The sequence below is a fragment of the Taudactylus pleione genome, unplaced genomic scaffold (genome assembly GCF_031769625.1).
Source record: "Taudactylus pleione unplaced genomic scaffold, aTauple2 ptg001138l, whole genome shotgun sequence".
NCBI classification, from domain to species: domain Eukaryota; kingdom Metazoa; phylum Chordata; class Amphibia; order Anura; family Myobatrachidae; genus Taudactylus; species Taudactylus pleione.
The window spans coordinates 97797-121539 of record NW_028285539.1 but is presented as its reverse complement, the minus strand read 5'-3'; the positions used below and the strand labels follow the sequence as shown (position 1 = coordinate 121539).

At 46.4% G+C, this 23743-nt stretch overlaps 1 protein-coding gene across 2 annotated transcripts in view; it reads right to left on the bottom strand.

The window, feature by feature from the left end:
* Positions 1–4228: 4228 nt before the first annotated feature.
* LOC148453498 (complex I intermediate-associated protein 30, mitochondrial-like) overlaps positions 4229–23743 on the bottom strand; it is a 43918-nt gene continuing 24403 nt past the window's right edge. For both annotated transcript variants that reach the window (XM_088462046.1, XM_088462047.1), the window contains exons 4-5: positions 19148–19222; positions 4229–5488 (exon numbers count right to left, since the gene is read on the bottom strand). In XM_088462046.1, the coding sequence (XP_088318172.1) occupies positions 5351–5488; positions 19148–19222 (213 nt within the window). In that variant the 3' untranslated portion in view covers positions 4229–5350. The remainder of the gene's footprint in view (positions 5489–19147; positions 19223–23743) is intronic.

The following is a 23743-nucleotide window of genomic DNA, read 5'->3' as shown; positions in this document are numbered from 1 at the left end:
CAGTTTTTCCTCTATCTGGTCAGCTAGTTGATCACATGGAGGAGGCGTGGAAATCTACGGGAAAAAGATTTCAACCTCACAAGCGCCTGGCCCGTGCATATCCCTATGCGGAAGATTATTTCACTAAATGGGAGTCTCCTCCTCAGGTGGATTCTCATGTGACGCGCTTAGTAAAGAGTGCAACTTTGCCTATGCCGTCTGTCTTCTCTGACGGATGCTACAGACCGTAAGCTGGAGGTGTGCCTTAAGTCTATCTATTCCCTCGCGGGAGGAGCATCTAGACCAGCTATGGCTGTCTGCTGGGTGGCCCAGGCTATGGAAAGATGGGCGGATGCTTTGGAAGAATCATTTGCTTCTGAGGGTACCAGCAAACAGGTGGTATTAGTGGGTAACCTTCGGGTTTCCGCTATGTACATTAACGAAGCAGCTTTGGATTTGAGCCTGCTTACTTCTAGGATTTCCGCGGCAGCTGTGGCCACTCGACGCTCCTTGTGGTTACGTTCTTGGAGGGTGGACGCTGAATCCAAGAAAGGCTTGGAATGCTTACCCTACAATGGGCAGGTCCTGTTTGAGCCAGCTTTGGACAAGATAGTAGACACGCTGGCGGCTGCCAAATCTGCATGTCTACCTTCAGCCCCGACTCCATCTGGGTCTAAAAATACGTCTTTTCGGTCCTATCGCCCTCCGGGAAAACCTACGGTCCAGTCCTTTCCGAGACCTTCAGGCCCCAAGAAGACCGCTAGGACCAAGAAACAAGCTTGGAGTACCAGATGTCCAGCCGCCAAGCTGGACGACAAACCCTCAGCCTGATGGGCTGGGCCTCCCCTTGGGGGACCCAAAGGTGGGAGGCCGACTTCTGCGATACGCCCAGTGTTGGTTCCAAACCACCACAGACACTTGGATAAGGGAGGTGGTATCTCAGGGATATGCCCTCTCCTTCCGCAGAAGGCCTCCTCATCAGTTCTTTGTAGCAGGCCATCCTTCAGATCCAACGAAGGCTCTAGCGATCCAACAGGCGGTGCGCTCTATGCTTCAGATGGGAGTAATAGAACCTGTTCCGTTATCCCTGTGGGGAACCGGATATTACTCCAACATTTTTCTGGTTCAAAAGCCAAATGGATCATTCCGACCTATCCTCAACTTCAAATCACTGAACAGCTTTTTAAGGGTCCCTTGGTTCCGAATGGCCTCTCCTCGGGTGTTCACAAAAGTAATGGCGGTCATGGCGGCACACCTGCGGTTGCAGGGGGTTCGCCTGTTACCTTACTTGGACGACCTTCTGTTGTTGGCAGGGTCGCCACAGGTCCTTTGCAGCCATCTACAACTGACGATATCAGTATTGCAGGCTCGCGGCTGGATAGTGAACTGGAAGAAGTCCTCTAATTCCTTCTCAGAGAATGGTCCATCTCGGGGCATTGTTGGACTCAACAACAGAGGATCTTCTTGACAGCCCTGTTGCAGTCCAAGATATGCAATGTTCTAAGGAATCGCCGAGTGTCTCTTCTCTCAGCAATGAAGTTACTGGTTCCATGGTGTCAACGTTCGACAAGGTGGAGCATGCCCAGTTCCATTCCAAGCTTCTGCAGATGTTGATCCACTCCAGATGGGACAGAAATCCCCCGTCTAATAAATACGCAGATGATCATGCTCATTCCGGAAGTGTGCCTGTCTTTGACTTGGTGGTTACAAAAGTCCCATCTCAGCAGGGGACGTCCGTTTTGGATTTCGAATTGGGTCCTTCTAACTACGGATGCCTGCCTGCCTTCGTGGTTGGGGCGCTGTGACAGGCCCACACGTCTTCCAGGGCCGGTGGACATCAGAGGAATCGGACCTTCTGATCAATATATTGGAAATTCGAGCAGTATTCAAGGCGCTGCAGCATGCAAGACCGTTCCTGCTGGGGAAACCTGTGCAGGTTCAGTCAGACAATGCCACCACGGTGGCTTACCTAAATCGTCAGAGAGGAACTCGAAGCCAAGCGGCTCTAAGGGAGGTGTCCCGCATCCTGACTTGGGCAGAAGGCAATCTTCCGGCCGTCTTCATTCTGGGTGTGCTCAACTGGGAAGCAGACTTCCTCAGCCGCCACGATGTACACCCGGGGGAATGTTCTCTTCACCAGGAGGTGTTCCAACTCCTGGTGGACAAGTGGGGTCTTCCCGAAATAGACCTCATGGCCTCCAGACACAACCGCAAGCTGTGGGCGTACGGATCCCGAACAAGAGACGCAGGAGCTCTCCTGGTGGACGCTCTGTCAGCACGATGGAACTTCCACTTCGTGTACCTGTTTCCTCCGTTCTCCCTGCTGCCTCAAGTAATTCGAAAGTTCAGGCAGGAAGGAGGAAAGATCCTGCTGGTGGCCCAGACGGAGTTGGTACTCGGATCTTCAGTGTCTGTCCATCGACACTCCTTTTTGATGTTACCTCAGAGGCCGGACCTGTTGTCTCAGGTCCAGGTAGAGACAAGGACCCTGAGTCGGCTATCTTTGACGGCGTGGCTCTTTAGACTTCCCTCTTGAGGTCCAAGGGTTTCTCTAGAGCGGTGGTGAATACCATGCTACGAGCTCGGAAGCCGGCTTCAGCTAGAATTTACCACAGAGTGTGGCATACCTATTTTGAGTGTTGTCGCCTTAAAGCGTATGAGCCTCACGAGTTTCGGGTTTCAAGAGTGTTGGTTTTCCTACAGGCGGGCTTGGATTTAGGTCTACGCCTCGCCTCACTGAAGGTACATGTTTCTGCCATGTCTGTTTTGGTTTCAACATAGGATTGCGACGCAGCCTGATATCCGTACCTTTTATGCAGGGTGTCCTTCGCATCCAGCCTCCCTATGTCCATCCGGTAGCTCCATGGGATCTGGCTGTGGTCAGGGTCCTCCATTTGAACCTTTGGGTTCCGTGGATTTGAAATGGCTTACGGCAAAGACAGTGTTCCTTTTGGCTATTGCTTCAGCCAGAAGGGTGTCTGATTTGGGGGCTTTTTCTGTCTGCCCCCATTTCTAATTTTTCATTCGGATAGGGCGCTACTTCGTACCTGTTCCGACTTCCTTCCTAAAGTAGTGTCTAATTTCCACATTAATGAGGAAATTGTGGTCCCAGCCTTTAATTCATCTGATCTCTCGGTTGGTGAGGCTTCTTTGGATGTGGTACGGGCACTGCAAATTTATGTGGACCGTACCAGTTCTTTTTAAGAATATCGGACTCTTTGTTTGTCCTATATCTATTTCATAAGAGGGGTTGGCCTGCCAATAAACAGACTTTGGCACGCTGGATTTTCTTGGCAATCTCTGAGGCATACACTCATGAGGGGCTTCCAGTGCCACCCTGTGAAAGCTCATTCTACAAGATCCGTGGGACCTTTGTGGGCAGCTTGACGTGGTGCCTCAGCTGTTCAGCTTTGTAAGACGGCCACATCGTCCTCTGTCCATACTTTTGTGAAGCATTATGCCTTTGACACATAGCTTCTCAGGATGCTTCCTTCGGGCGGCGAGTTCTCCTCTTGGCACAGGAGTGTCCCCTCACTTGAAGGATACTGCTTTGGGACATCCCCAAGGTATCCCTGTGGATCCCTAAGGACCCTCTGGTAGAAATCAGGAGATATGGTAACAACTTACCTTTATTATCTCTGTTTCTACAAAGTCCTTAGGTTCCACAGGGCGCCCGCCCTGACGCCCTGTGCTTCTGTAGGGTGTTCTGGTCACCAGTTTGTCTCCTTTTTCTATCAGAATGTAAATCTTGTGTGTTCCAGACTTTCTTCTTCCTCTCTCCCAGTCTATGGCTTGATACTAAAACTGAGGTGTCTTGGCCTGGGGGTGGGGTATAGGAGAGGGCCCGGTGCATCCTGGGATGGAGATCTTTAACTATGCGGTGCCCATGGCTGGAGCCAAGCCCTATACCCCAAGGTATCCCTGTGGACCCTAAGGACTTCGTAGAAACAGATAACAAAGGTAAGTTCTTACTATATCTCCTGTTTTTCGCATCTAATTGAATATGCCTCTTAGTTGCTTACTGTAAAGGTGCTATCTGTCTGAGCACTTTCGTTTATATATTGCTTATGCTTTAATCCTGTTTGGTTATAACAGCATGGGCTGGGTCCAAAATATACTTAAAAAATAAACTAGTGTGTATTAGAAAAATATGTAGCTTCTCTTAAAATGTGTAGATTATTTAACATAGTATTAGATATTCAGTACAATTAACTATATAAGGTAGTATTTTGCACTTTATTTGGTTGTGTATAACCTATTGTCCAAATCCATTTATTTATGCATTTTAGCTTTGTAATGTCATCCAACAGAGCTGCTTTTTCTTTGTCCTGGGATCAACACAAAGCTCTTCTATAACATTCAGAACAGCATCAGACTAGAGAGATGAATGGCAACAGCCTATTTATGTTACAGCAAGAGACTAGAAAGAGATTTTAGTAAAAGTTGCAAAAGAAAATATACAAGCTAATACAGTATACTAATTATCTGAAACTAGAAAACACATTTTAAAATAATTACTATATGCCTACATAAGAATGTTCAATGGAAATCACTAATAAGTAACATTGTTAAATGTTGTTTATCATTTACTGAATTGATTGCTCTCTCCTAAATGATACTACTGTCCATATTTTCTCCTTCCCCTTGGCAATGCTAATGCAACTAATCTATTATATGAGGACTTCTATCTATAGTTTTACATTCGCTGGCACATTGAAGTACATCTCATTATAGAAAATAATTCTGTTTAGTGCCTGCAATATGTTTTAATTTTACTTGCTTACTTTAAGTTAAATATACAAGTAAGCGTGGGTGCACAATGTGCCTTTAGAGTTGGGCGTAACTCCTAGGTACTTATGCCCTGATCTAAAGTTACGTGCTGATTATTAGTATGTGTCTTACTACCCTGCACCCATCCACCCACAAAAACATTGAACCCAGCTCTTCTAGCTTTTGCTGATTACAGCTAGTGCGGGAGACAGACATCGTTAGGGCCCTATGCAACCAGCACCAGGCCCCTTGGAACAGAAAGACCTAAATTCCCTGTGGAAAGTGTGTTGACCAAAAACAAAAAACTTTCCATATTCCTCCTTAGAACCGATTCTGCTGGAACAAAAAAAAACATACCAGCTTTAACATGCCCCTCATCAAGCTGAGGATAAAGTAGGCCAGGCTAGAATAGCAGAACAGCTATTATAAACTCAAATTATTTATTACAGAAAAAGATTTCAATGAAGTTTCATCTGCAATGTTCTAATTTATCTTTATTCGGTCTTGCAACATTTGGCAGGTGGCAAAGATGTAATCCCACAAAAGTGTTGCCTTTGAAAGGGAGTGAACCTATTTATACTCTGAACACAGATGAAACATTTTATATAGGTGTGGTCTTGTTTGATTCATAAGCAAACTCCTCTGCATGTGATTTATCTATACATAACCCAATGAAGTCAATTTCAAGTTGAAACGGTCCATCTGCTCGGTCAGCTAGTGTAAATCCAAGGGTGGTTATCTTGGAGAGGAAAAAAAGAAAAAATTAAAATTGTACAAACAAGAAAATGTAAAATGTACATGACTGTTGCAGATACACTAGTGTACTTTGCTGTAGTGGGAGCTGGTATGTGCATGCACTACAAACACAATATGATCCAGTTCTATTTGCAGCTCAGAAGCGCTGTTATGCATCAATTAATTAAGTGCTGTTTTGGAGGTGGTTTCAAATGCATTTCACCACTAGTATATGGTGTCCCTTGTGATTGCTATTACAAGAGCACACTTGTCATGGGCTACCTGATGCCCAAATAGTTGTCTATTGACTGCAAGGCGTTAATGTGAGTGCACACCAAATTGCTAGGGGATACAAGTTGCAACTATGGTTGTCGTCACTTTCTCCAACCAGACAATGGAAAGAAACTATTCTGGCACCAAAACTGGCCAAGCTGATTAATACTGAGTTTCCTACTCCTTCTCCATGATTTAAAATTGCTTACTTTGTGTTGTCTCCTTCCCATAAATAGCCTAATTAACCCCAAAAAGTGCCACTGTACACTTTGCAACATATGGAAACCACTACTTTCCTTTGTTGTTGCCAAGCTGACAAGGTTAAAATGCTGCACACTGCATTAGTAATGTCAACATTCTGCCCCTATTCTGATGGTTGACCTTTTGATCCCAAGGAAAACAAAAACCGTAGAAATTTTAATATTAATAAAATTTGTTAAATTCATTATTTGAGGAATGAAAACCTTCAGATAAATGCCTGTTCAATAGCAACAGATTAAACCCTATGGGCGGAATAGATGTGAATAACTACACTGTACAGTGCTGTGCATCTTGTGGTACTATATAAATTAACTATTAATCTGAGATCTCAAATATAAGACAAAATTCAACATGGAGTACAAAAGTTCTATTTAAACGTCTGCATATTCCAATAAAAAAGTACATCAGAAGATCGACATGTTAGCAATGTTTGACCAGCACAGTCTCCCTTTATTATGGTCACCATCCCGAAGGACATTTTTACAAGTATTTTTAGTAATAGCAAATTTAAGTAAAATTTTGTGGCCTTATCTGGTCTATATACTCATATCATTTTCTGTAATACTAAACTTGTCTCCTGAAATGCCAGGGTTTCCAGCTCAGGTAATTGCCACAGGGCTAGGGAGATGTCCACGGGCAACGCATATTAGAAAGTCTGGGCCACTTTTATAAGGAATTATATTACCAAATGGTAAGTAATATAGCAGCAATAAGTCTATAGATGTTATTAAGGATGGACATGACAAGGGGAGAGCAGTCACTACACACAATGCAAATTTTAGCTCGTGGAGCATTATTTCATAAAATGTTGGAAGAGAACAAGTAAGAAATATACAGGCAGCAAATAAGAGATCTGTCTTTTGTTAACCCTTAATACGTTGGGTTGATCCTGAGGTCAGATGCAGCCACATCTGCCTCTTATGCCGCAGGCAATTTTCACAAAACAGAAGCCCATTTGCAGAGTCTTGTGAAAGTCTATTTCCGTCTCTGCGTGTTTAGATGCCACCATCGGAACTTTCACCAGCCCAATGACAGGAGCAGTTTCTCTGAGTGTGGCCTCCTGTTCGAGTGGTTCAGCACCTTTTGGACACAGCCACTGTCAGCGACACGCCCGCATCTGCTTAGTGCCTCCCAAATATATCCGCTAAACTTCATAGCCCATACGTCTGATTCTGTACTGCGCCCGAGCGCTAACAGTCGGGACGCATGTGCTGTGCAACTTAAAATATAGGCCAACTACATGCGGCATTGGCACTGCTTCCAACTCAGAATCGGGCGCATTGGGCTTTAAATCTGCTCCTAGAGATGCTTACAAGCTCACCCTTTACAGGTGGTCTCGATAAAGTTCCTCAAACTAGTAGTCTTGGCAGCAATTACATTAGCAAGGAAAGGATTAGTGCTTCTAGCATTGGGTCATATTTGCAAATAACAGGCAGGATTAGTCCTGAGAACTGGATTTTCCCCACGGTGGTCTCCCAGTTCCACATAAATCAAGAAACTGCACCGCTTAGTATTTCCAAAATCTAAGGTCCCAGAGCAATATAATTTCCTTTGTCTAAATTTAATTAGGCTGTAAGAATCTATTTGGCAAAAAGCATGGAATTTAGCAAACCAAAACCTTTATTATGGTGGATGGCAGGCCAATAACAAAAGCATTTATTGATAGATTGATAAAGTATCCAGAAATGTATAAGAGTAAAAAAAAAAAAATACACTGGACGGTATTAGAAGTTATTCCAGTAGAGCAATCCTGGGAACAGACTGCTATAGGAGACCTACATTACAGGTGGTCTCTATAAAGATCCTCAAACTAGAAGGATAGGGAGGGGCTCTAAACTGCACACCCTAATAGTGATGAAAGGTGCCATCATGCTGAGATTTCAAAGTAACATACACAAAAACCAGAGTTGCAGAAGCACTATGCGATCATTACTGTTCACATTTAAATTTATTTATATAATTCCAGAGGTAGTTAGCATATCAATGGCCAATGATACGGGCCTGCCCACCAGTGTCAAGGTCGCCTCATTGAGCAGGTCCCTAACACTCTGGGGTTCACCTCTGGGACGCAGGGCATACCAAGAGACAGCTCAGCCAAAGACCTCCCCAGGGTATCACACGGAAAAAAGGGTGACAGTGAAGTGTCACGAGGTTCCTGAATTCCTCCTCCCCTGGTCTGAAATTCTCTCCGTCTGTAGAACCAAATATTTTTGATCTATTTGTAGATCTGAATAGATTTATTCGTAACCTCTGCAGAGACCAGATTCTGCTCAAAAAAAGCGATGACTCGGGACAGTCAAGATACCCACTCTATTCTCCTTGATTCAACCGATGATCCCATTATAGACATTTTACAAAGCCTACAGGAAGAGTCTAATTCTACTGAAGGAAATTAGGTACTCCAAAGAATATTTAATATTGATAAGAGGTCTGAATCTCAAATCTGAGTTTTTTTCCCATCAGTTTTAAGAGCAACAATAATGAAATATTTCATAAGACTACATTAAAGAGTTTCAGAACTGTATGTACATCGAATGAAAAATCTAAAGGGAGTAATCTAACCAAACAGATAAGGAAGGCCCTTAAGGAATTAACCAAAGATTCCTCCCTTATAATAAAAGAGGCGGATAAGGGAGGAGGTCTAGTATTACATGATAAATCTGACTACACCAGAGAGGCTCTTAGACAACTTGGAGATAACAACTTTTATTGTGTAATTCCATTCAGAATTAGAAGGGCTATTGGTACAAGCATTGGAGGATGGGGTTATATCGAAAGAAGAGCTCAGATTTATTCTACCTCCCTTTCCTACTGTTTGGTTTACTATCACCTTCCCAAGATACACAAGTCCCTCACCCCCAGGATGTCCCATTATTTCTGGTGTTAACTCTTACTTCATTTTTTTTTCTGCATATGTGGATGCATATCTTCAACCATGTGTCTCTCGGTTAAGAACACATATACATGATACTAGGCATATTTTACAATTGATCCAGGGAAGTTAGGTGGCAACCATCATACGCCTTCCTAACCCTGGATGTTCAGAGCTTGTACACAAATATCCCCAATCAGTTGGGAGTAGAGGTAATAAGAAATACCTTGATTCGTGATGCTGCTCTGACCGAGCGACATATACTATTCCTGTATTAGTTTCATTTTAACTCACAATTATTTAATTTTTTCGAACACCTTTTATCTTCAGAATATGGGAACGGCCATGGGGACTAGGTTTGTGCTGAGTTACGCCAACATCTACATGGGTCAAGTTGAGCTCGTGTGGGGTGGTGGACACTGCGATCACCTGGTCCTCTATGGCCGTTACATAGACTATCTGTTTATTATTTAGGATGGGGATCTTGACACTGCTATGGATTTTGAAAAGTTTCTCAGCACTAACACATCAAATGAGTGAGTAAAAACTAAATTATAAGAGGAAAATTTACTTTTTATATTACCCTTGAGTTCTCTAATAATCAGATTGTGACTTCAAATCATATGAAAGATGTGGGCAGAAATGCCTACCTTCACTTTCATAGTGCTCATTAATACACCATGAAAAAAAAAAATATACCTGAGGGACAACTATTACGTCTTAGACGGAATTGTTCCACGAAAGAGAGCTTTATTGAAAAGCTATGATCATGATAGAATCGTTTAGAGTAAGAGGATACCCAAAATATATCCTAGATAGGGCCCTGAATGAGGTTATAGACACCGATAGAGATTCTCACTTAATATCTAAAACTAAATTAAATCAAACATGTGAAACAGGACAATTGGCTTTTATCTCTAAATTCAACAATCAATTGACTGAAATCAAAAGAATCTTTAGATTTAATTATCATATTTTAAAATGTGATCCAATTCTGAGAAATATTCTTCCAACAAATCCTAACTTTATATTCAGAAAAAATCGATCATTAAAAACCATCCTTGGTCCTAGTTTAATGAAATGTGATCCAAATCCTGAGGAAGCAAAAAAGTTGACTTGGCTAAATACAAAACAATCAGGTTTTTATAAATGTGGCAATTGAAGATGTACCACATGTAAATATACCCATAATAAAACCATTACAATTCCTTCTGCGGTAGGGAACAGAACATTACAGATTTCTAGCTTTATTCATTGTAATACAAGCTGGGTGGTTTATTTACTTCAATGTGGTTGTTGTCTTAATTATGTAGGACGAACGGCAAGGCCACTTAAGGTGCGATTTTTAGAACACCGCAGAAATATTTTGAATAGGGTTCATAATCATAGAATACCGAAACATTTTATGGAACATCCATAAAAGTGATCCAAGCTCTCGGCGGGTCACAGGTCTGGAGTTCATTACCCCCACGGTGAGAGGAGAGGGAGACAGATTCAGGAGGCTGTGCCAAAAAGAGATCTACTGGACATTCCAGTTAAATTTGTTGTTTCCCAGTGGACTCAACAAAGCACTGGAACTAAATGCCATCAGATAGTTGCAGATCAATGTACCCAATTGCAGTATTATAGGATTTACTGACAATATAGGGGCCACTTAGTCATCTCTGGGACCAGGGGTAATAGAGAGTGATCAATGGGTCTATTGAAGATTTCTGTCTGTATTTTCCATCCTAAATAACAAGAGATATGGTAAGAACTTACCTTTGTTATCTCTGTTTCTACGAAGTCCATAGGGTCCACAGGGTTGACCTTGGGTATAGCTGGATCTGGATCCATGGGCACCACGCAGTTAAAGCTTTGCTGCTCCCAGGATGCACTTGGGTCCGTCCTCTATACCCCGGCCACAGGCACCTCAGTTGGTAAGCAGCTAAGGCCGGAGGAGGAGACTAAACAGAGAGAAGGAAGACTGGAACACACAAGAAACCATACTCACAGAAATGGGAGACGGAAAACCGGGGACCAGCCACACAGCCCATTTGAAGCCAGGTGCGTCAGGGCGGGCGCCCTGTGGACCCTATGGACTTCGTAGAAACAGAGATAACAAAGGTAAGTTCTTACCATATCTCTTGTTTTCTACTTCAGGGTCCATAGAGGGTCCACAGGGTTGACCTTGGGGATGTCCCAAAGCAGTTCAACTAAGGGCGGGGACGCTCCTGTGCTGAAAGGAGTACCCGGCGCCCGAAGGATGCATCCTGAGAGGCGAAGGTGTCAAACGCATAGAACCTCAAAAACGTTTGAATTGAAGACCAAGTGGCCGCCTTACACAGCTGAACAGCGGAGGCGCCACGTCTAGCAGCCCAAGAGGGACCTACAGAACGAGTGGAATGAGCCTTAACAGAGGCTGGCACAGGTAAACCCTCCTGTGCATAAGCCTCATAAATAACGGAACGAAGCCAACGGGCTAACGTTTGCTTGTTGGCAGGCCAACCCCTCTTGTGAAAACCGAAGAGGACAAACAAAGAATCCGACTTCCTAACCGAAGCAGTCCGATCCACATAGATTCTAAGTGCCCGGACTACATCTAAGGAAGCCTCACCAGCTGAAAGATCAGGCGACTGAAAAGCTGGCACAACAAGTTCCTGATTAATGTGGAACTTCGAGACCACTTTGGGCACTCAGGACGAGTGCGGAGCACCGCTCTGTCCTGATGAAAAATCAGAAAAGGAGGGTGACAGGAAAGCGCCCCCAACTCTTCACACCCTCCTGGCAGAAGCAATTGCTAGGAGAAAAACGGTCTTGAATGTCACTTGAGGTCCACCGCCTCAAGAGGCTCAAAACGATGACCCTGCAAGACCCGTAGCACCACCACCAAGTCCCAAGGAGCCACAGGAGGCACGAAGGGAGGCTGTATCCTGAGAACACCCTGGAAAAAGGTGTGAACATCCGGTAGTGTAGCAATCCGTCGCTGAAACCACACGGACAATGCAGACACATGAACCTTCAGAGAGGCCAGGCGTAAGCCGAGGTCCAAACCTGATTGAAGGAACTCCAAGATTCTGGAAACCCGGAACACCTGAGGATCATAGTTTCTGGATTCACACCACTGAAAGTAAGTGCGCCACACCCTGTGGTAAATCCGTGCGGAGGCAGGCTTGCGTGCCCTAAGCATGGTACCAATGACTGAACTGGAGAAACCCCTAGACCTCAAGACGGCTGTCTCAAGAGCCACGCCGTCAAAGACAGCCGACCCAGATTCGGGTAAAGGCAGGGCCCTTGAGACAACAGGTCCCGACGCTGAGGAAGAAGGTACGGAGCGTCGATGGAGAGACACCTCAGATCGGAGTACCAAGGACGTCTGGGCCACGCCGGAGCAACCAGCACGAGTGTGCCGCCGTCCTGCTTGAATTTCCGCAGAACCCGAGGAAGTAAGGATATCGGAGGAAACAGATACGCCAGGTGAAACGTCCATTTCACCGACAGCGCGTCTACCAGACTGGCGCCTGCGTCTCTTGTCCTTGACCCGTAAACGGGCAACTTGTGATTGTGACGGGAGGCCATCAAGTCCAGCTCCGGCAGCCCCCACCTGTCCACGAGTAGCTGAAACACCTCTGGGTGAAGCGACCATTCCCCGGGATGCACGTCGTGACGGCTGAGGAAGTCCGCCTCCCAATTGAGGACTCCGGGAATGAAGACTGCCGAGATCGCTGGAATGTGACACTCCGCCCAAGCAAGGATGCGAGACACCTCCGACATTGCTGCCCGACTTCGAGTTCCTCCTTGGTGGTTGATATACGCCACCGTGGTGGCGTTGTCGGTATGCACCTGAACCGGCCGTCCGTAAAGAGCGGGACCGGACGACTGCAGGGCCCGATAAACCGCCCGCAGTTCCAGAATGTTGATGGGAAGAAGAGCTTCTTCCGCAGACCAACGACCCTGAAGTGACAACGAGCCGGTCACTGCCCCCCAACCCCGAAGACTGGCATCCGTCGTGAGCAGGACCCAGTCCGGGATCCAAAAGGGACGCCCCTCGATCAGATGAGCTGTCTGAAGCCACCAAGCCAAAGACAGCCGAACCTCCGGGGACAACACCAGCAACTGAGAGCGGATCCGGTGAGGTAACCCGTTCCACTCCGATAGAATCAGCCCCTGCAGAGGCCGGGAATGGAACTGGGCAAATTCCACCATGTCGAATGTTGACACCATGGAGCCCAAAACCCTCATAGCCGAATGGACCGACAGGCGGCAACTGCTCAGGCAACTGTGTATCCTCAGCTGCAGGGAGGAGACCTTCTCCGGGGTCAGGAAGATCCTTTGCTGCCGAGAATCCAGCAGGGCTCCCAAATGAACCATCCGCTGAGATGGAATCAGGGAGGACTTTTTCCAATTTATCAACCACCCGTGCGCTTGCAGGCAAGCGACCGTCAAGTGGAGATGATGAAGCAGTACCTCCGGGGAACTCGCCAGCAACAGGAGGTCGTCCAGATACGGTAGTAGCCGTACATTCTGGTTCCGAAGATGTGCGGCCATGACCGCCATAATCTTCGTGAACACCCTCGGAGAGACCAAAGGGTAGCGCCCGGAACTGGTAATGGTGTTGAAGGATAGCGAATCTCAGATACCGCTGGTGCGAAGGTGCTATCGGAACATGGAGGTAGGCGTCCTGGATATCCAGGGACACCATGTAATCCCCGGTTCCATCGCCAGAATGATGGAACGTAACGATTCCATCCTGAACTTGGGAACTCTGAGGAATTTGTTCAGAGACTTCAAGTTGAGGATAGGGCGATGAGAACCATTGGGTTTCCGCACCAGAAACAGAGAAGAATAGAACCCCGTCCCTCGTTGTAATTGAGGAACGGGAACAATGACCCCTGCTGTCAGCAAGGACTCTATAGCTTCCTGAATCTGTAAAGACTTCGTCGTATCCTGAGAAGGACTCGTGCAGAAAAACTGGTGGGGCGGTCTGTGCCGAAAAGACAGGGCGTACCCCTGGGAGACCACTTCTCGAACCCAGGCATCCGTGGTGGTACTGTGCCAGCACTGGGCAAATAGAAGAAGTCGGCCTCCCACTCTGGGGTCCCCCAGAGGGAGGCCCGTCCCATCAGGCAGAAGGTTTATCTTCCTGCTTGGAAGAAGGGCGCCTGGCAGTCCAGGGCTGCTTCTTGGGCTTAGAAGCGGCCTTGGTCGTCGACTGCCTCGGGAAGGACTGACCTTTTGCCTTGCCCTGAACCCGAAAGGACCGAAAAGCAGAGCTCCGTACCTTGGTAGGAGCAGAAGCCGAAGGGAGGAAGGCTGATTTAGACTTAGCCAGAGTGTCCACAATTTTGTCCAAGTCTGGACCAAAAAGCAACTCCCCATTAAAAGGAAAGGCCTCCAGTCCCTTTTTGGAGTCAGCGTCAGCTCTCCAAGACCTCAGCCACAAAGACCGACGCGCCGACACAGCTGCAGCCGACACCCGAGAGGTTAGCAGGCTTGCGTCTAACGATGCCTCCCCAATGTAGGAAGCCGCATCCCTCATTTGACCTATCAACGCTCTCTGGATCTCCGGAGCATCTTCCGGAAAGGTATCCTCCAAAGCATTGGCCCAGCTCTCGATGGCCTTAGCCACCCAAGAGATGGCCATGGACGGACGGGCCACCGCCCCCGAGAGAGAGTAAATAGACTTCAAACAAGTCTCCACCTTCCTGTCCGTGGGATCCTTCAGGGAGGAGATCGACGGCAAAGGCAGCGTAGCGCTTTTAATTAAGCGGGTAACGTGGGAATCCACCACTGGAGGAGTTTCCCACTTCCTGCAATGAGCCTCCGGAAACGGATAGTTCGAAGCCAACCGCTTCTGCGGTTGGAACCTCTTGCTGGGCAACTGCCAGGCCCCTGCCATATGATCCGTCAATTGATCGGACAGGGGAAAAACCGTCGAAGCTACCTTGGCCTTTTTAAAATTAGGGTATTTTGACCTGGGGGCGGGCACATCCTCCTCAATGTGAAGGATGGCCCGCACCGCCCTAACCAATGCCGGCACATTAATGGAAGACTTAGCCTCCATCTCCTGGGCCCCGGCATCCGAGTCAGAGTCTTCATGGATCTCCCCGTCATCCGAAGACACGTCCGTGTCCGTGAACTGAGCCGCCGGTGAAGCCGGAACGGAACGCTTGGACGCCCGTGGGGGCAAATCACTGTGCAACATATGCTGAAAAGCCGAGGACGAAGCCGCCAGACTCTGAACAGAGCTGGAGAGGACGTCCACCCAAGGCAGGGGTACTGCGTGAGGATACCCCTGAAAAGGTACCATCGACTGCTGCGGCACGGGGGTTTGCACGTATACCGGCAAACCCGCATAAGGACCCACAGTCTGAGACCCGGGAGGAGACTGCACCAGACGAGTCACACCCGGGGAACGGGGCATGGTAGGCTGGGGCAACGCCCTAGAAGGGGCCGCAGTCGGGACCGCAAGTCGGTCCGCGATTGACGCCAGCACTTGCGTAAACATTGCCCACGGAGGATCCTGCGCCACCGGGGGTTTAGAGGGTCCAGGTACCAACTGGCACCGCCCGCACAGACCGTCCTCAGACAATTCTGCCCCGTCAACCCCCGTCGGCAGGAAAACAACACAGGAGCCTCGGAGCGCTCATTCCCCTCATCAGACATGACACAAACTTTTTTGCAAAAAAAATATCTCACCGAAACGAGGAAAGGCGTATAACACCCACGCACTCCCAAGTATGCAACCCAAACAGCCCACAAACTGGTACTGAGGAGCACACCGCAGTATGTGACGGACCTCACAAATACGTAGATTTATATAAGTGAGGTACACAGAAAGAACACCCCTCCCCCACGCACCTGCGGGCCGTAGGAGAAGGAAAGGGATAGGTAAAAAGCTGACAGTAAGTAGAAAATAAGCACAGACAGCAGCACTAGCAAAAGTCACATACCATGCAGAGAAGTTATACTCACTGCACCTTCCGCTACAATCAACCTCCCAGATTCAGTGTCTGGGAGGGCTATAGCGCTGCGAACACTGTCCTTTGCAGGGGGAGAGGTACGCAGGGGGACTGGTCCACTGGAAGCCTGCCTGGGAGCTCTGCGATGCTGCCTGAGGAAGATGGCCGCCGGAGAGCTCTGAGGAGGAGTGGCCAGGAGATTACAGCCCAGCGACGCCAGCACACATGAGAGAAGGCGCGCTGGGCTGAGGGGAGGAGCGCTGAAGCAGGGAAGGCTGCCTCCCCTGCTAGTGCTAAACCCCCGGGGAAGCCGGTTCCCCGCCGTTACTTACACCCCGGGGACCAGCGGACACGCGGGGTATGCCTGAAGAGGGGGAGCTCGCCGCCGCTACTAGCGCCGCCGGTCTGTCCCCAGAGACCGGCGGCATGAAGACTGCATTATCCCCGCGTGCAGCGCTGACAGCGCTGCACGCGACTTACCTGGCCCCTTCAGTCCGGCAGCAGTCCTTGGGTGGTCCCGGAGCCACGCTAGCACTGACTCCGGGGTCCCGCTGCGATCCCCAGATCAGTACCGGCGTCGCAGCGCCAGCGGGGCTGTTGGAGCGGCAGCATAGACGTCCAGATGGACAGTCTGATGCTGCCGCTCTGAAGACAGTAAAAATAAAATAATAAAATCTTTTTTTTTTTTTTTTTAAATAAAGAATAAAGCTTAGGGGCTGCTTATGCAGCCCCACTGCGCAGGGTGACCCGGCTCCGGCCGGGCACCAACTAAAACTGAGGTGCCTGTGGCCGGGGCGGGGTATAGAGGAGGACGGACCCAAGTGCATCCTGGGAGCAGCAAAGCTTTAACTGCGTGGTGCCCATGGATCCAGATCCAGCTATACCCAAGGTCAACCCTGTGGACCCTGAAGTAGAAAATAGAATTACAATGGTTTTTGTAGGACAACATTTTATTAGCATCAACTTATAAGTCTTTCTATATAAATGTACTCATAGTTTTAGGAGCAACAGATAAAATTGAAATCCATATCTATTGATATTGGTGAAGAATAATAGGTATCCTAGACTTATATTGATGCATCCAATTTTAATTGTTTTTGTATTTATTTCATAAATTTTTTTGGTGTATTGTTATATGTGGGATACTATTCGATTTGTGTTTCTGATCAATCTTGCAGGTGGGTGGATAATTAGTTATAAAGATATTTTTAATTGTAATAAATCCTGGCCTTTCATTTGCAGGCTAAAAATGGGGGTACCCATAGTGATCCCCCATGTTTTTACAGCTTTAGGGGGTCCTACAATTTTTTTTTTAAGGAAAATTTTGTAATTTAACGCAAATCCCACTTCGCAGGCTCCCGTTTTCCTAGGTTTCATATTACGGGGATAAGCAGGCGCGCGCCCGATACTTTATCCCAGGTAAAAGCTCTGATATGAAACGTAAACTTCGACAGTGAAGTTTACGTTTCATATTGAATACCCCTCTTAAGTGTTTATAACATCTACATACCATAATATATGGGTTATTAGGTTTGCCTCCAATTATAGTATATATATTTTAATTGTTTGATTAAAATGTAACCAAACTATATGTATATTGTGTTTTTTATATATGAGATTGATGTGATTAGATACAGCTGGATCCAATTGAGTACAAATGTTTGGCACTATTTAAGAGCTCTATTTGGAACACTATGGTCACCTTGAAAAGCTGCCAATAGGCAGTGAAACACATTGGTGTTACACCCCAAACCAGGCACTCTGCACTTTATCCAGAAGCACCTTTTCTTCTATTGGTACATTATTGGATTTTGCCCAGTATCCTGTCACCGTCAACAGCGCTATACCAGGGAAATCTTCTGCGGTTGGGACCTTTACAGCAAAGACCATCATTAATTAAGGATACCGCTGGACTATTTTTCAAGCCAGTAAAGTTGAATACTCAAACTGGAGCATTCTTTTTGGAACTGACTTCTGTGTGGTGCCTATGAACATTGATTGTGTCTGCCCAGGGTGTATATGCTCATTCACATGTGAGCTTTTTATTTCAGACATGCATGTCCACAATTGAATTTATGTGCCTTTATACATTTTGTACATTCAATACTGAAGGAAGACTTGTTTTATTAATTGTTGTAATAAATTGTGACAATTATAAATTTCATGCAGCGCTGCTCTAGCTATTTTATTATTCTATTGAAGAGACTGACTCTCTCTCATACAGCAGCTTCTTGGAGAAACAACTCTTGACAGCGCCGCGTTCTTTAAGTATAATTTATCCTAGGAAATATTGAATTAGTATTGTAACGTTATCAGATGTGTAGGCGGCAGGAAGGCGCTTTGCGCAATTATAGGCGAAAAAGGGAGATGGAGGGAGAGAATTTTGTGGTTTAGTTACAAAGTGTGAGAGTGGATGGACATGAGACATAGGGTAGAGAGGACCCTGCCTATAAAGTTTATTTTCTTTCCTTAGGTCATCTCAATGACCATGTAGAGAACCTGTCCCACTGGGTCCAGCTCCTGAATGGGTATGGTTTAATAGATCAACAGTCAATGGGTCAACAGGGAGAAATGGTCAACTGACAAATGGTCAACATGGTTAATAGGTCGACAGGTCCATAGAGTCCCTGTCGACAATCTGGTGTCTTGACTGTCGATCTTCCATCCGGATACCTCCTGAATTTGTTGTATAGTGTTGGTTGTTTTCTATTAGCCTCCAAACCTTGTTATAGTCTATTTCATCCCTTCTTAATGGTTCTGCTCATGTCAGAGCACGAAGGGATGAATGTGGACTTCACTTTTAAAAATACACTGTTGGATCCCTATGAAATAAAAAATATACAGTATAGCTGGGTACACATTTAACTATGAGTACTCAGCCGACTTATTGAGTGACGGGACCCGGTGGGGGTCCCAGCATTGGCAAGTTCATGCACTCTTGCCGATGTCGGGAGTGGCGGCCAATGCTGCATTCGGCAGCGTGGCCCTCGCTGACTATGTCTGCCATTGGACCTTCATGCATGACATTAAGGGTACACACTAGAAGATGTTGCCGACATGTCGTCAGATTCGGCTGGATCGGACGACATATCGTTTAATGTGTACCGGCCATAAAACTTTTCCGAATATAACTGCAATAGTACTGTGGTGTAAATGTCTACCTAAAGTACATACATCAAGGCTGTTGCCAAGGGTATAAAGGTATTAAACGAGAACGCATAGTTCATGAGCCATTATGAGTTTGTATGAACAATATTTTGCAGACTGAATGCTGGGCAAGATGAGCTTTATCTGTCATACTATATGTATTACACACCTTATCTGGCCACAGTGGAAATTGCCTGTCTTGAACTCTTCCACGGCTGGTCATAAAGAACTTGGACAAAGGAATCTTTCAAAGAAATTAGAAGACGAGTATTATTAATGTTATAGGAATACATTTATATTACACACAAGCTTCTTTGAGAAAAAAAATTTCAGTTGCAAACTGATATATGTTACAAATCAAATCATGATGAATCAGAAATATTTCAACCCTCCTGTGAATGCAAAGTGCATTGTTAAATTATAATTGTACAAATACACATGAATCATCCATGTAAAAATTATAAAGCAAAATGTTTCTAGAATGTTTGTGAACCCTTTAAAATTTTCAGAATTTCTGCATAAATGTGACCTCGAATTTATTCAGATCTTGAAACAATAGAGAGAGGACCCAAAATATAATTTGTCATTCACTTATTGATCAAAATGATCATCTATGGAATGACAACCGGATGCAAGTTGGGATGGCCTTGCTCTATTTAAAAAACATAAATTGCGTCTTCATTACTAAAGGTCTGGTCTTCCCGACAGAGCTGCCGATGCTCATCCGGCTGGTGAAAGCCGATACCTTTAGAAATTGCTTTGTAACTTTTTCCAATCTACTGTCAATCGCACAATGAGAGAAAATGTAACACCATGGGACAGATTCAATTAGCCGCAGGATTTACCCCGCAGCTAATTGCCACTCTGGACCTATTCAGTTAGCGGGGATTCCCCACTGTCGGACTTTTACCTCACACCTCATGTAGGTGCGATGTAAAATCCGTATCAAAATGATCTCGCGCGCGAGGGAAAAACACATTGATTACGCGCGAGTCCCGATTTTACGGCGCAGGAAAAAGGCTATTTAATTTAATAGCTTTTCCTCGCGCCGCGGGAATTTAGGCCGGTAATTAGTCGCGGAGTAAATCCCGTGGCTAACTGAATCTGCCCCCATGTTTACCCCCCTAGGAGTGGTTGTAGAAGAACCTCGGGAATGAGAGGACGTATCCATGGGGGACAAATTCTCTTACCCAGGCATCTGAAGTGATTTGATGCCAAAAGTGGACGAATTTAATAAGTCTGCCTCCCACCCAGGGAGAGGCCACCCCCATCAGGCTGTAGGAATGTCTTCAGATTTGGCAGGGGAACGTCTAGTATCCCAGGTCTGTTTTGTCCTAGGCTTGGAGGCCTTAGTTGATGCCTTGGAAAAGACTCACATTTAGCTTTTCCTTGAGGGCAAAAGGATAACGTCCGTGGCTTTGCATTATATGCAGAAGGCAGGAATGCCGTCTTGTGGAAGCTGCCAAGGTAGTCACAATTTTATTCCAATTCCGGGCCAAACAGAATATCTCCAGAATAAGGCAGTGATTCCAGAGCCTTCTTAGAATCTGAATCTGCTTTCCAGGAACAGAGCCACTACCGAAGAGGCAGAAACCCTGGAGGCTAGAAGAGCCATATCCATAGCTGCTTCACCTAAGTAGGAGGCTGCATCCCTAATGTAAGATATGTAGGACAGCTGTTCCCTTGAAGCATCAGGGGGAAAGGTCTTCTCAATGGCTTTTGCTACCCAGGCAGTAACCTTAGCAGGACGAGTAATCGCTCCTGTAAGATAGGATAGCTGCTTGTTATACATCTATATATTATCTGTAGTTTCCTTCAAGGAGGTTGCAGTATGGATGGGTAAGGCAGCATTCTTGACCAGACGAGTTACATGAGAATCAACTGCTGGGGGAACTTCCCATTTAGTGCAATCAGCAGCAGGGAGAGGGTAAAAGGAACTTAAGTGTTTTGGTACCTGACACCTTTTACTGGGCATATTCCATTCCTCGCTCATGTGATCAGATAGCTGGTCAGAGTGAGGGAACTCTGGTAAAACTACATTTGTCGTTTAAACAGTGGCTGTTTTGTCTTAAGAGCAGGTTCCGTCTCTTTACAGCTCTCACCAGTGCCATTATATATTTAATTTAGAGGATGGCTCAAGGAGTCAGAGTGAGAGAGGTCTGTGTCTTCTGCCTCCCCAGTGCATACATCAGAATCAGTTAACTGGGTAGACCGGGAAGATAACACAGTATACTTAGTAGGTTTACTAGGGAGAGGCTTCTCTTTTTGCAACATTTGCTGAAAAACTGTAAGAGGTATTCGCCAAACTCTGTACTGATGTAGAAAGTACGTCTACCCATGGGGAGACAAAGAATTTGCAGGAAGACCAGTTGTGGCCATCCCATAGGAGGAGCTACCCGCAGGGACCGCTAGGTGGTCTACAATATTTGCCAGCACCTGTGAAAAGGTAGCCCAGGGTGGGTACTGAGGGGCCCGGGGCCGTATAGCAATTTGTACAAAGACCATCCTGAATGGGGTCCTCTGGAGGTAAGACCGCTGAGCAGGACTTACATGACACCAGAGTAGGAGCAGCAGCATCAGCCTGCTTGTTATTCGTTCCTCTCGCATCCAGTCACAGGAATAATAAAATATACAATCTGACACAGTGCAGTGAGCAACCCAGATGCATGTGAAATATGGCACAGTGTAGTGAGCAACCGCGCAATATAGTATGTGACAGCCCTCCCAAATCTATGGGAGATGTGAGGGACAAAGAACCCCCTATACCTTAGTATACCAGGGCTAAAGAAGAATAAAGGGAAAGGTATAAGTTTGACAGGATAGATCAGCGCTAGCACAAGTCACATACAAAACGCAGAAAAACATTGTATATATCTGCAATGGGCACTAAATCAACCACACAGAACGCAGTGGCTGGTAGGATATAGCGCTGTATAACCTGGCCCTTGGGAGAGGTATACAGGGAGACTGGACCCAGAGTTCCCGGAGATCTGCTTTCCGAAAATGGCTGCCACACATCTCTGCGGGGGCGAAGTGTGAGGGAGGTGCAGCTCAGGGCACTGCAGGACCGCAGTGGTATGGCGCCCGGGGCTGCAGGGAGAGCGCCTTATTCCCCTTGCTGACGTTAACCATCAGGTCCCCTGGCCTGTAAAATATGCCTCTGCGCCAGTATTATATATGCCCCGATGGATTCGTGGGCGAACCAGTGTCCACATCAGCGCCTCCGGTCCGCCTCCTGAGCCCGGAGGCAAGACTGCACAAAGACGCAGGTCCTCGAAAGCGTGGTTCCGCCTTACCTGTCTTCTAGATTCAGTGCTGCAGACTGGGGCCCAGGGAGCCTGCTAGCTAGTCCCCCTCAGTGCCCCGCCGGGAGTACCTAGCAGAGGGCTGGTGTCGCGGCACCGCGGAGGGATGATGGAGCAGCAGTGCAGACGTCCAAGGGACTGTCTTGTGCTGCTGCTCAGTGGTAAAAAAATACTACAATAAAAATAAATCATAAAAATAAGTTTGGGCTGCGTAAAGCAGCCACACTGATAAAAATGGTGATCCAGCTCCTGCTGGACACCAACGAAACTGAGTTGCCCTCAGGCTGTGGGAGGGATATAGGGGAAGGACCCTATACCCCGCCCACAGCCTGGGATTAAAAAGCTTTGCTGTTGGTGTCTGGTCCTCCAGGTCCCACCTACACCCCATTGTTTCCCCTGTGGAGCCCTATGGACCCTGAAGAAGAAATATGAATTGTACCAGCCTATTCTTACATTAATATTATGGTTTCCATCTGTGAAGTGAAACTCAAAAGAAGGGGAGACTTGCCAGAAGACAATGACCCTAAAAGACAAGTACTGTAGGTCTATGAAAAATGGTTACAGGAGGAGACCTCCTGCTTTGGAATGGGCAGAATAAAGTCCAAACTTACAGACATATTGTGGCAAACTATGAGGTGGAGTGTTCATACACGAAAACCCACCAACATCCACAAATTGAAGAAGTTCTGCCAGGATGAACGGGCCATCATTTCTCCAAGCCAATGTTTAGGATTCATCAACAATTACCATAAATGCCTAAGTCATTGCAGCTCAAGGGGGTCACACCAATTACTGAATCCTTCAAATACTTTTCTGATCAATAAATCAATGAAAAAATATATTCTATTTAAGAGGTATAGGATGTATTGTTTTTCCTTTTTTTTTAATCTATTTTATTACTTAGTTCATGGGTCAGCAAACCATGGATTACATGAAAGGCTTTTTTTTTGTGGCATCCAGGATTCTAAGAGGAGTGGCAGCATCAGCTAGACATGATTAAGGAATGACTATGCATGGCCCATGCAGCTGTGTCATTTGCTAAAACTGTATTGATCTTATAGATGTAACTCCTGGAGTCCTCAGACTCAGCGAATGATGTGGGGATCTGGGAAAGGAGAGTCTCCTACGCCTGGCATAGTTTTCCAAAGAGCTGGAGGGACTGCCAGGACCTTGCCGCTTATCTGCTGAAGCTCCCTCGGGGTTGAGAAACTGCGGAGGTAGCACTAGAAACTGAGCGAGAAATTAGCACATCCTGCAGCGGACCAGGACATAAAGCTCACTCCAAGGCGTTTATCTGTACAGACGACTGCACCAAGCCCACTTACTGCACCTGGTGAAGGACAGTGTGTCCCACTATCCGCCCGTTTACATATTACCAATAACCACACCTGTGCCACAAATTCACACAGAAGTCACATGTCCCTACAACTAGCACCCCAAGCACTCATGTACTCCTACTA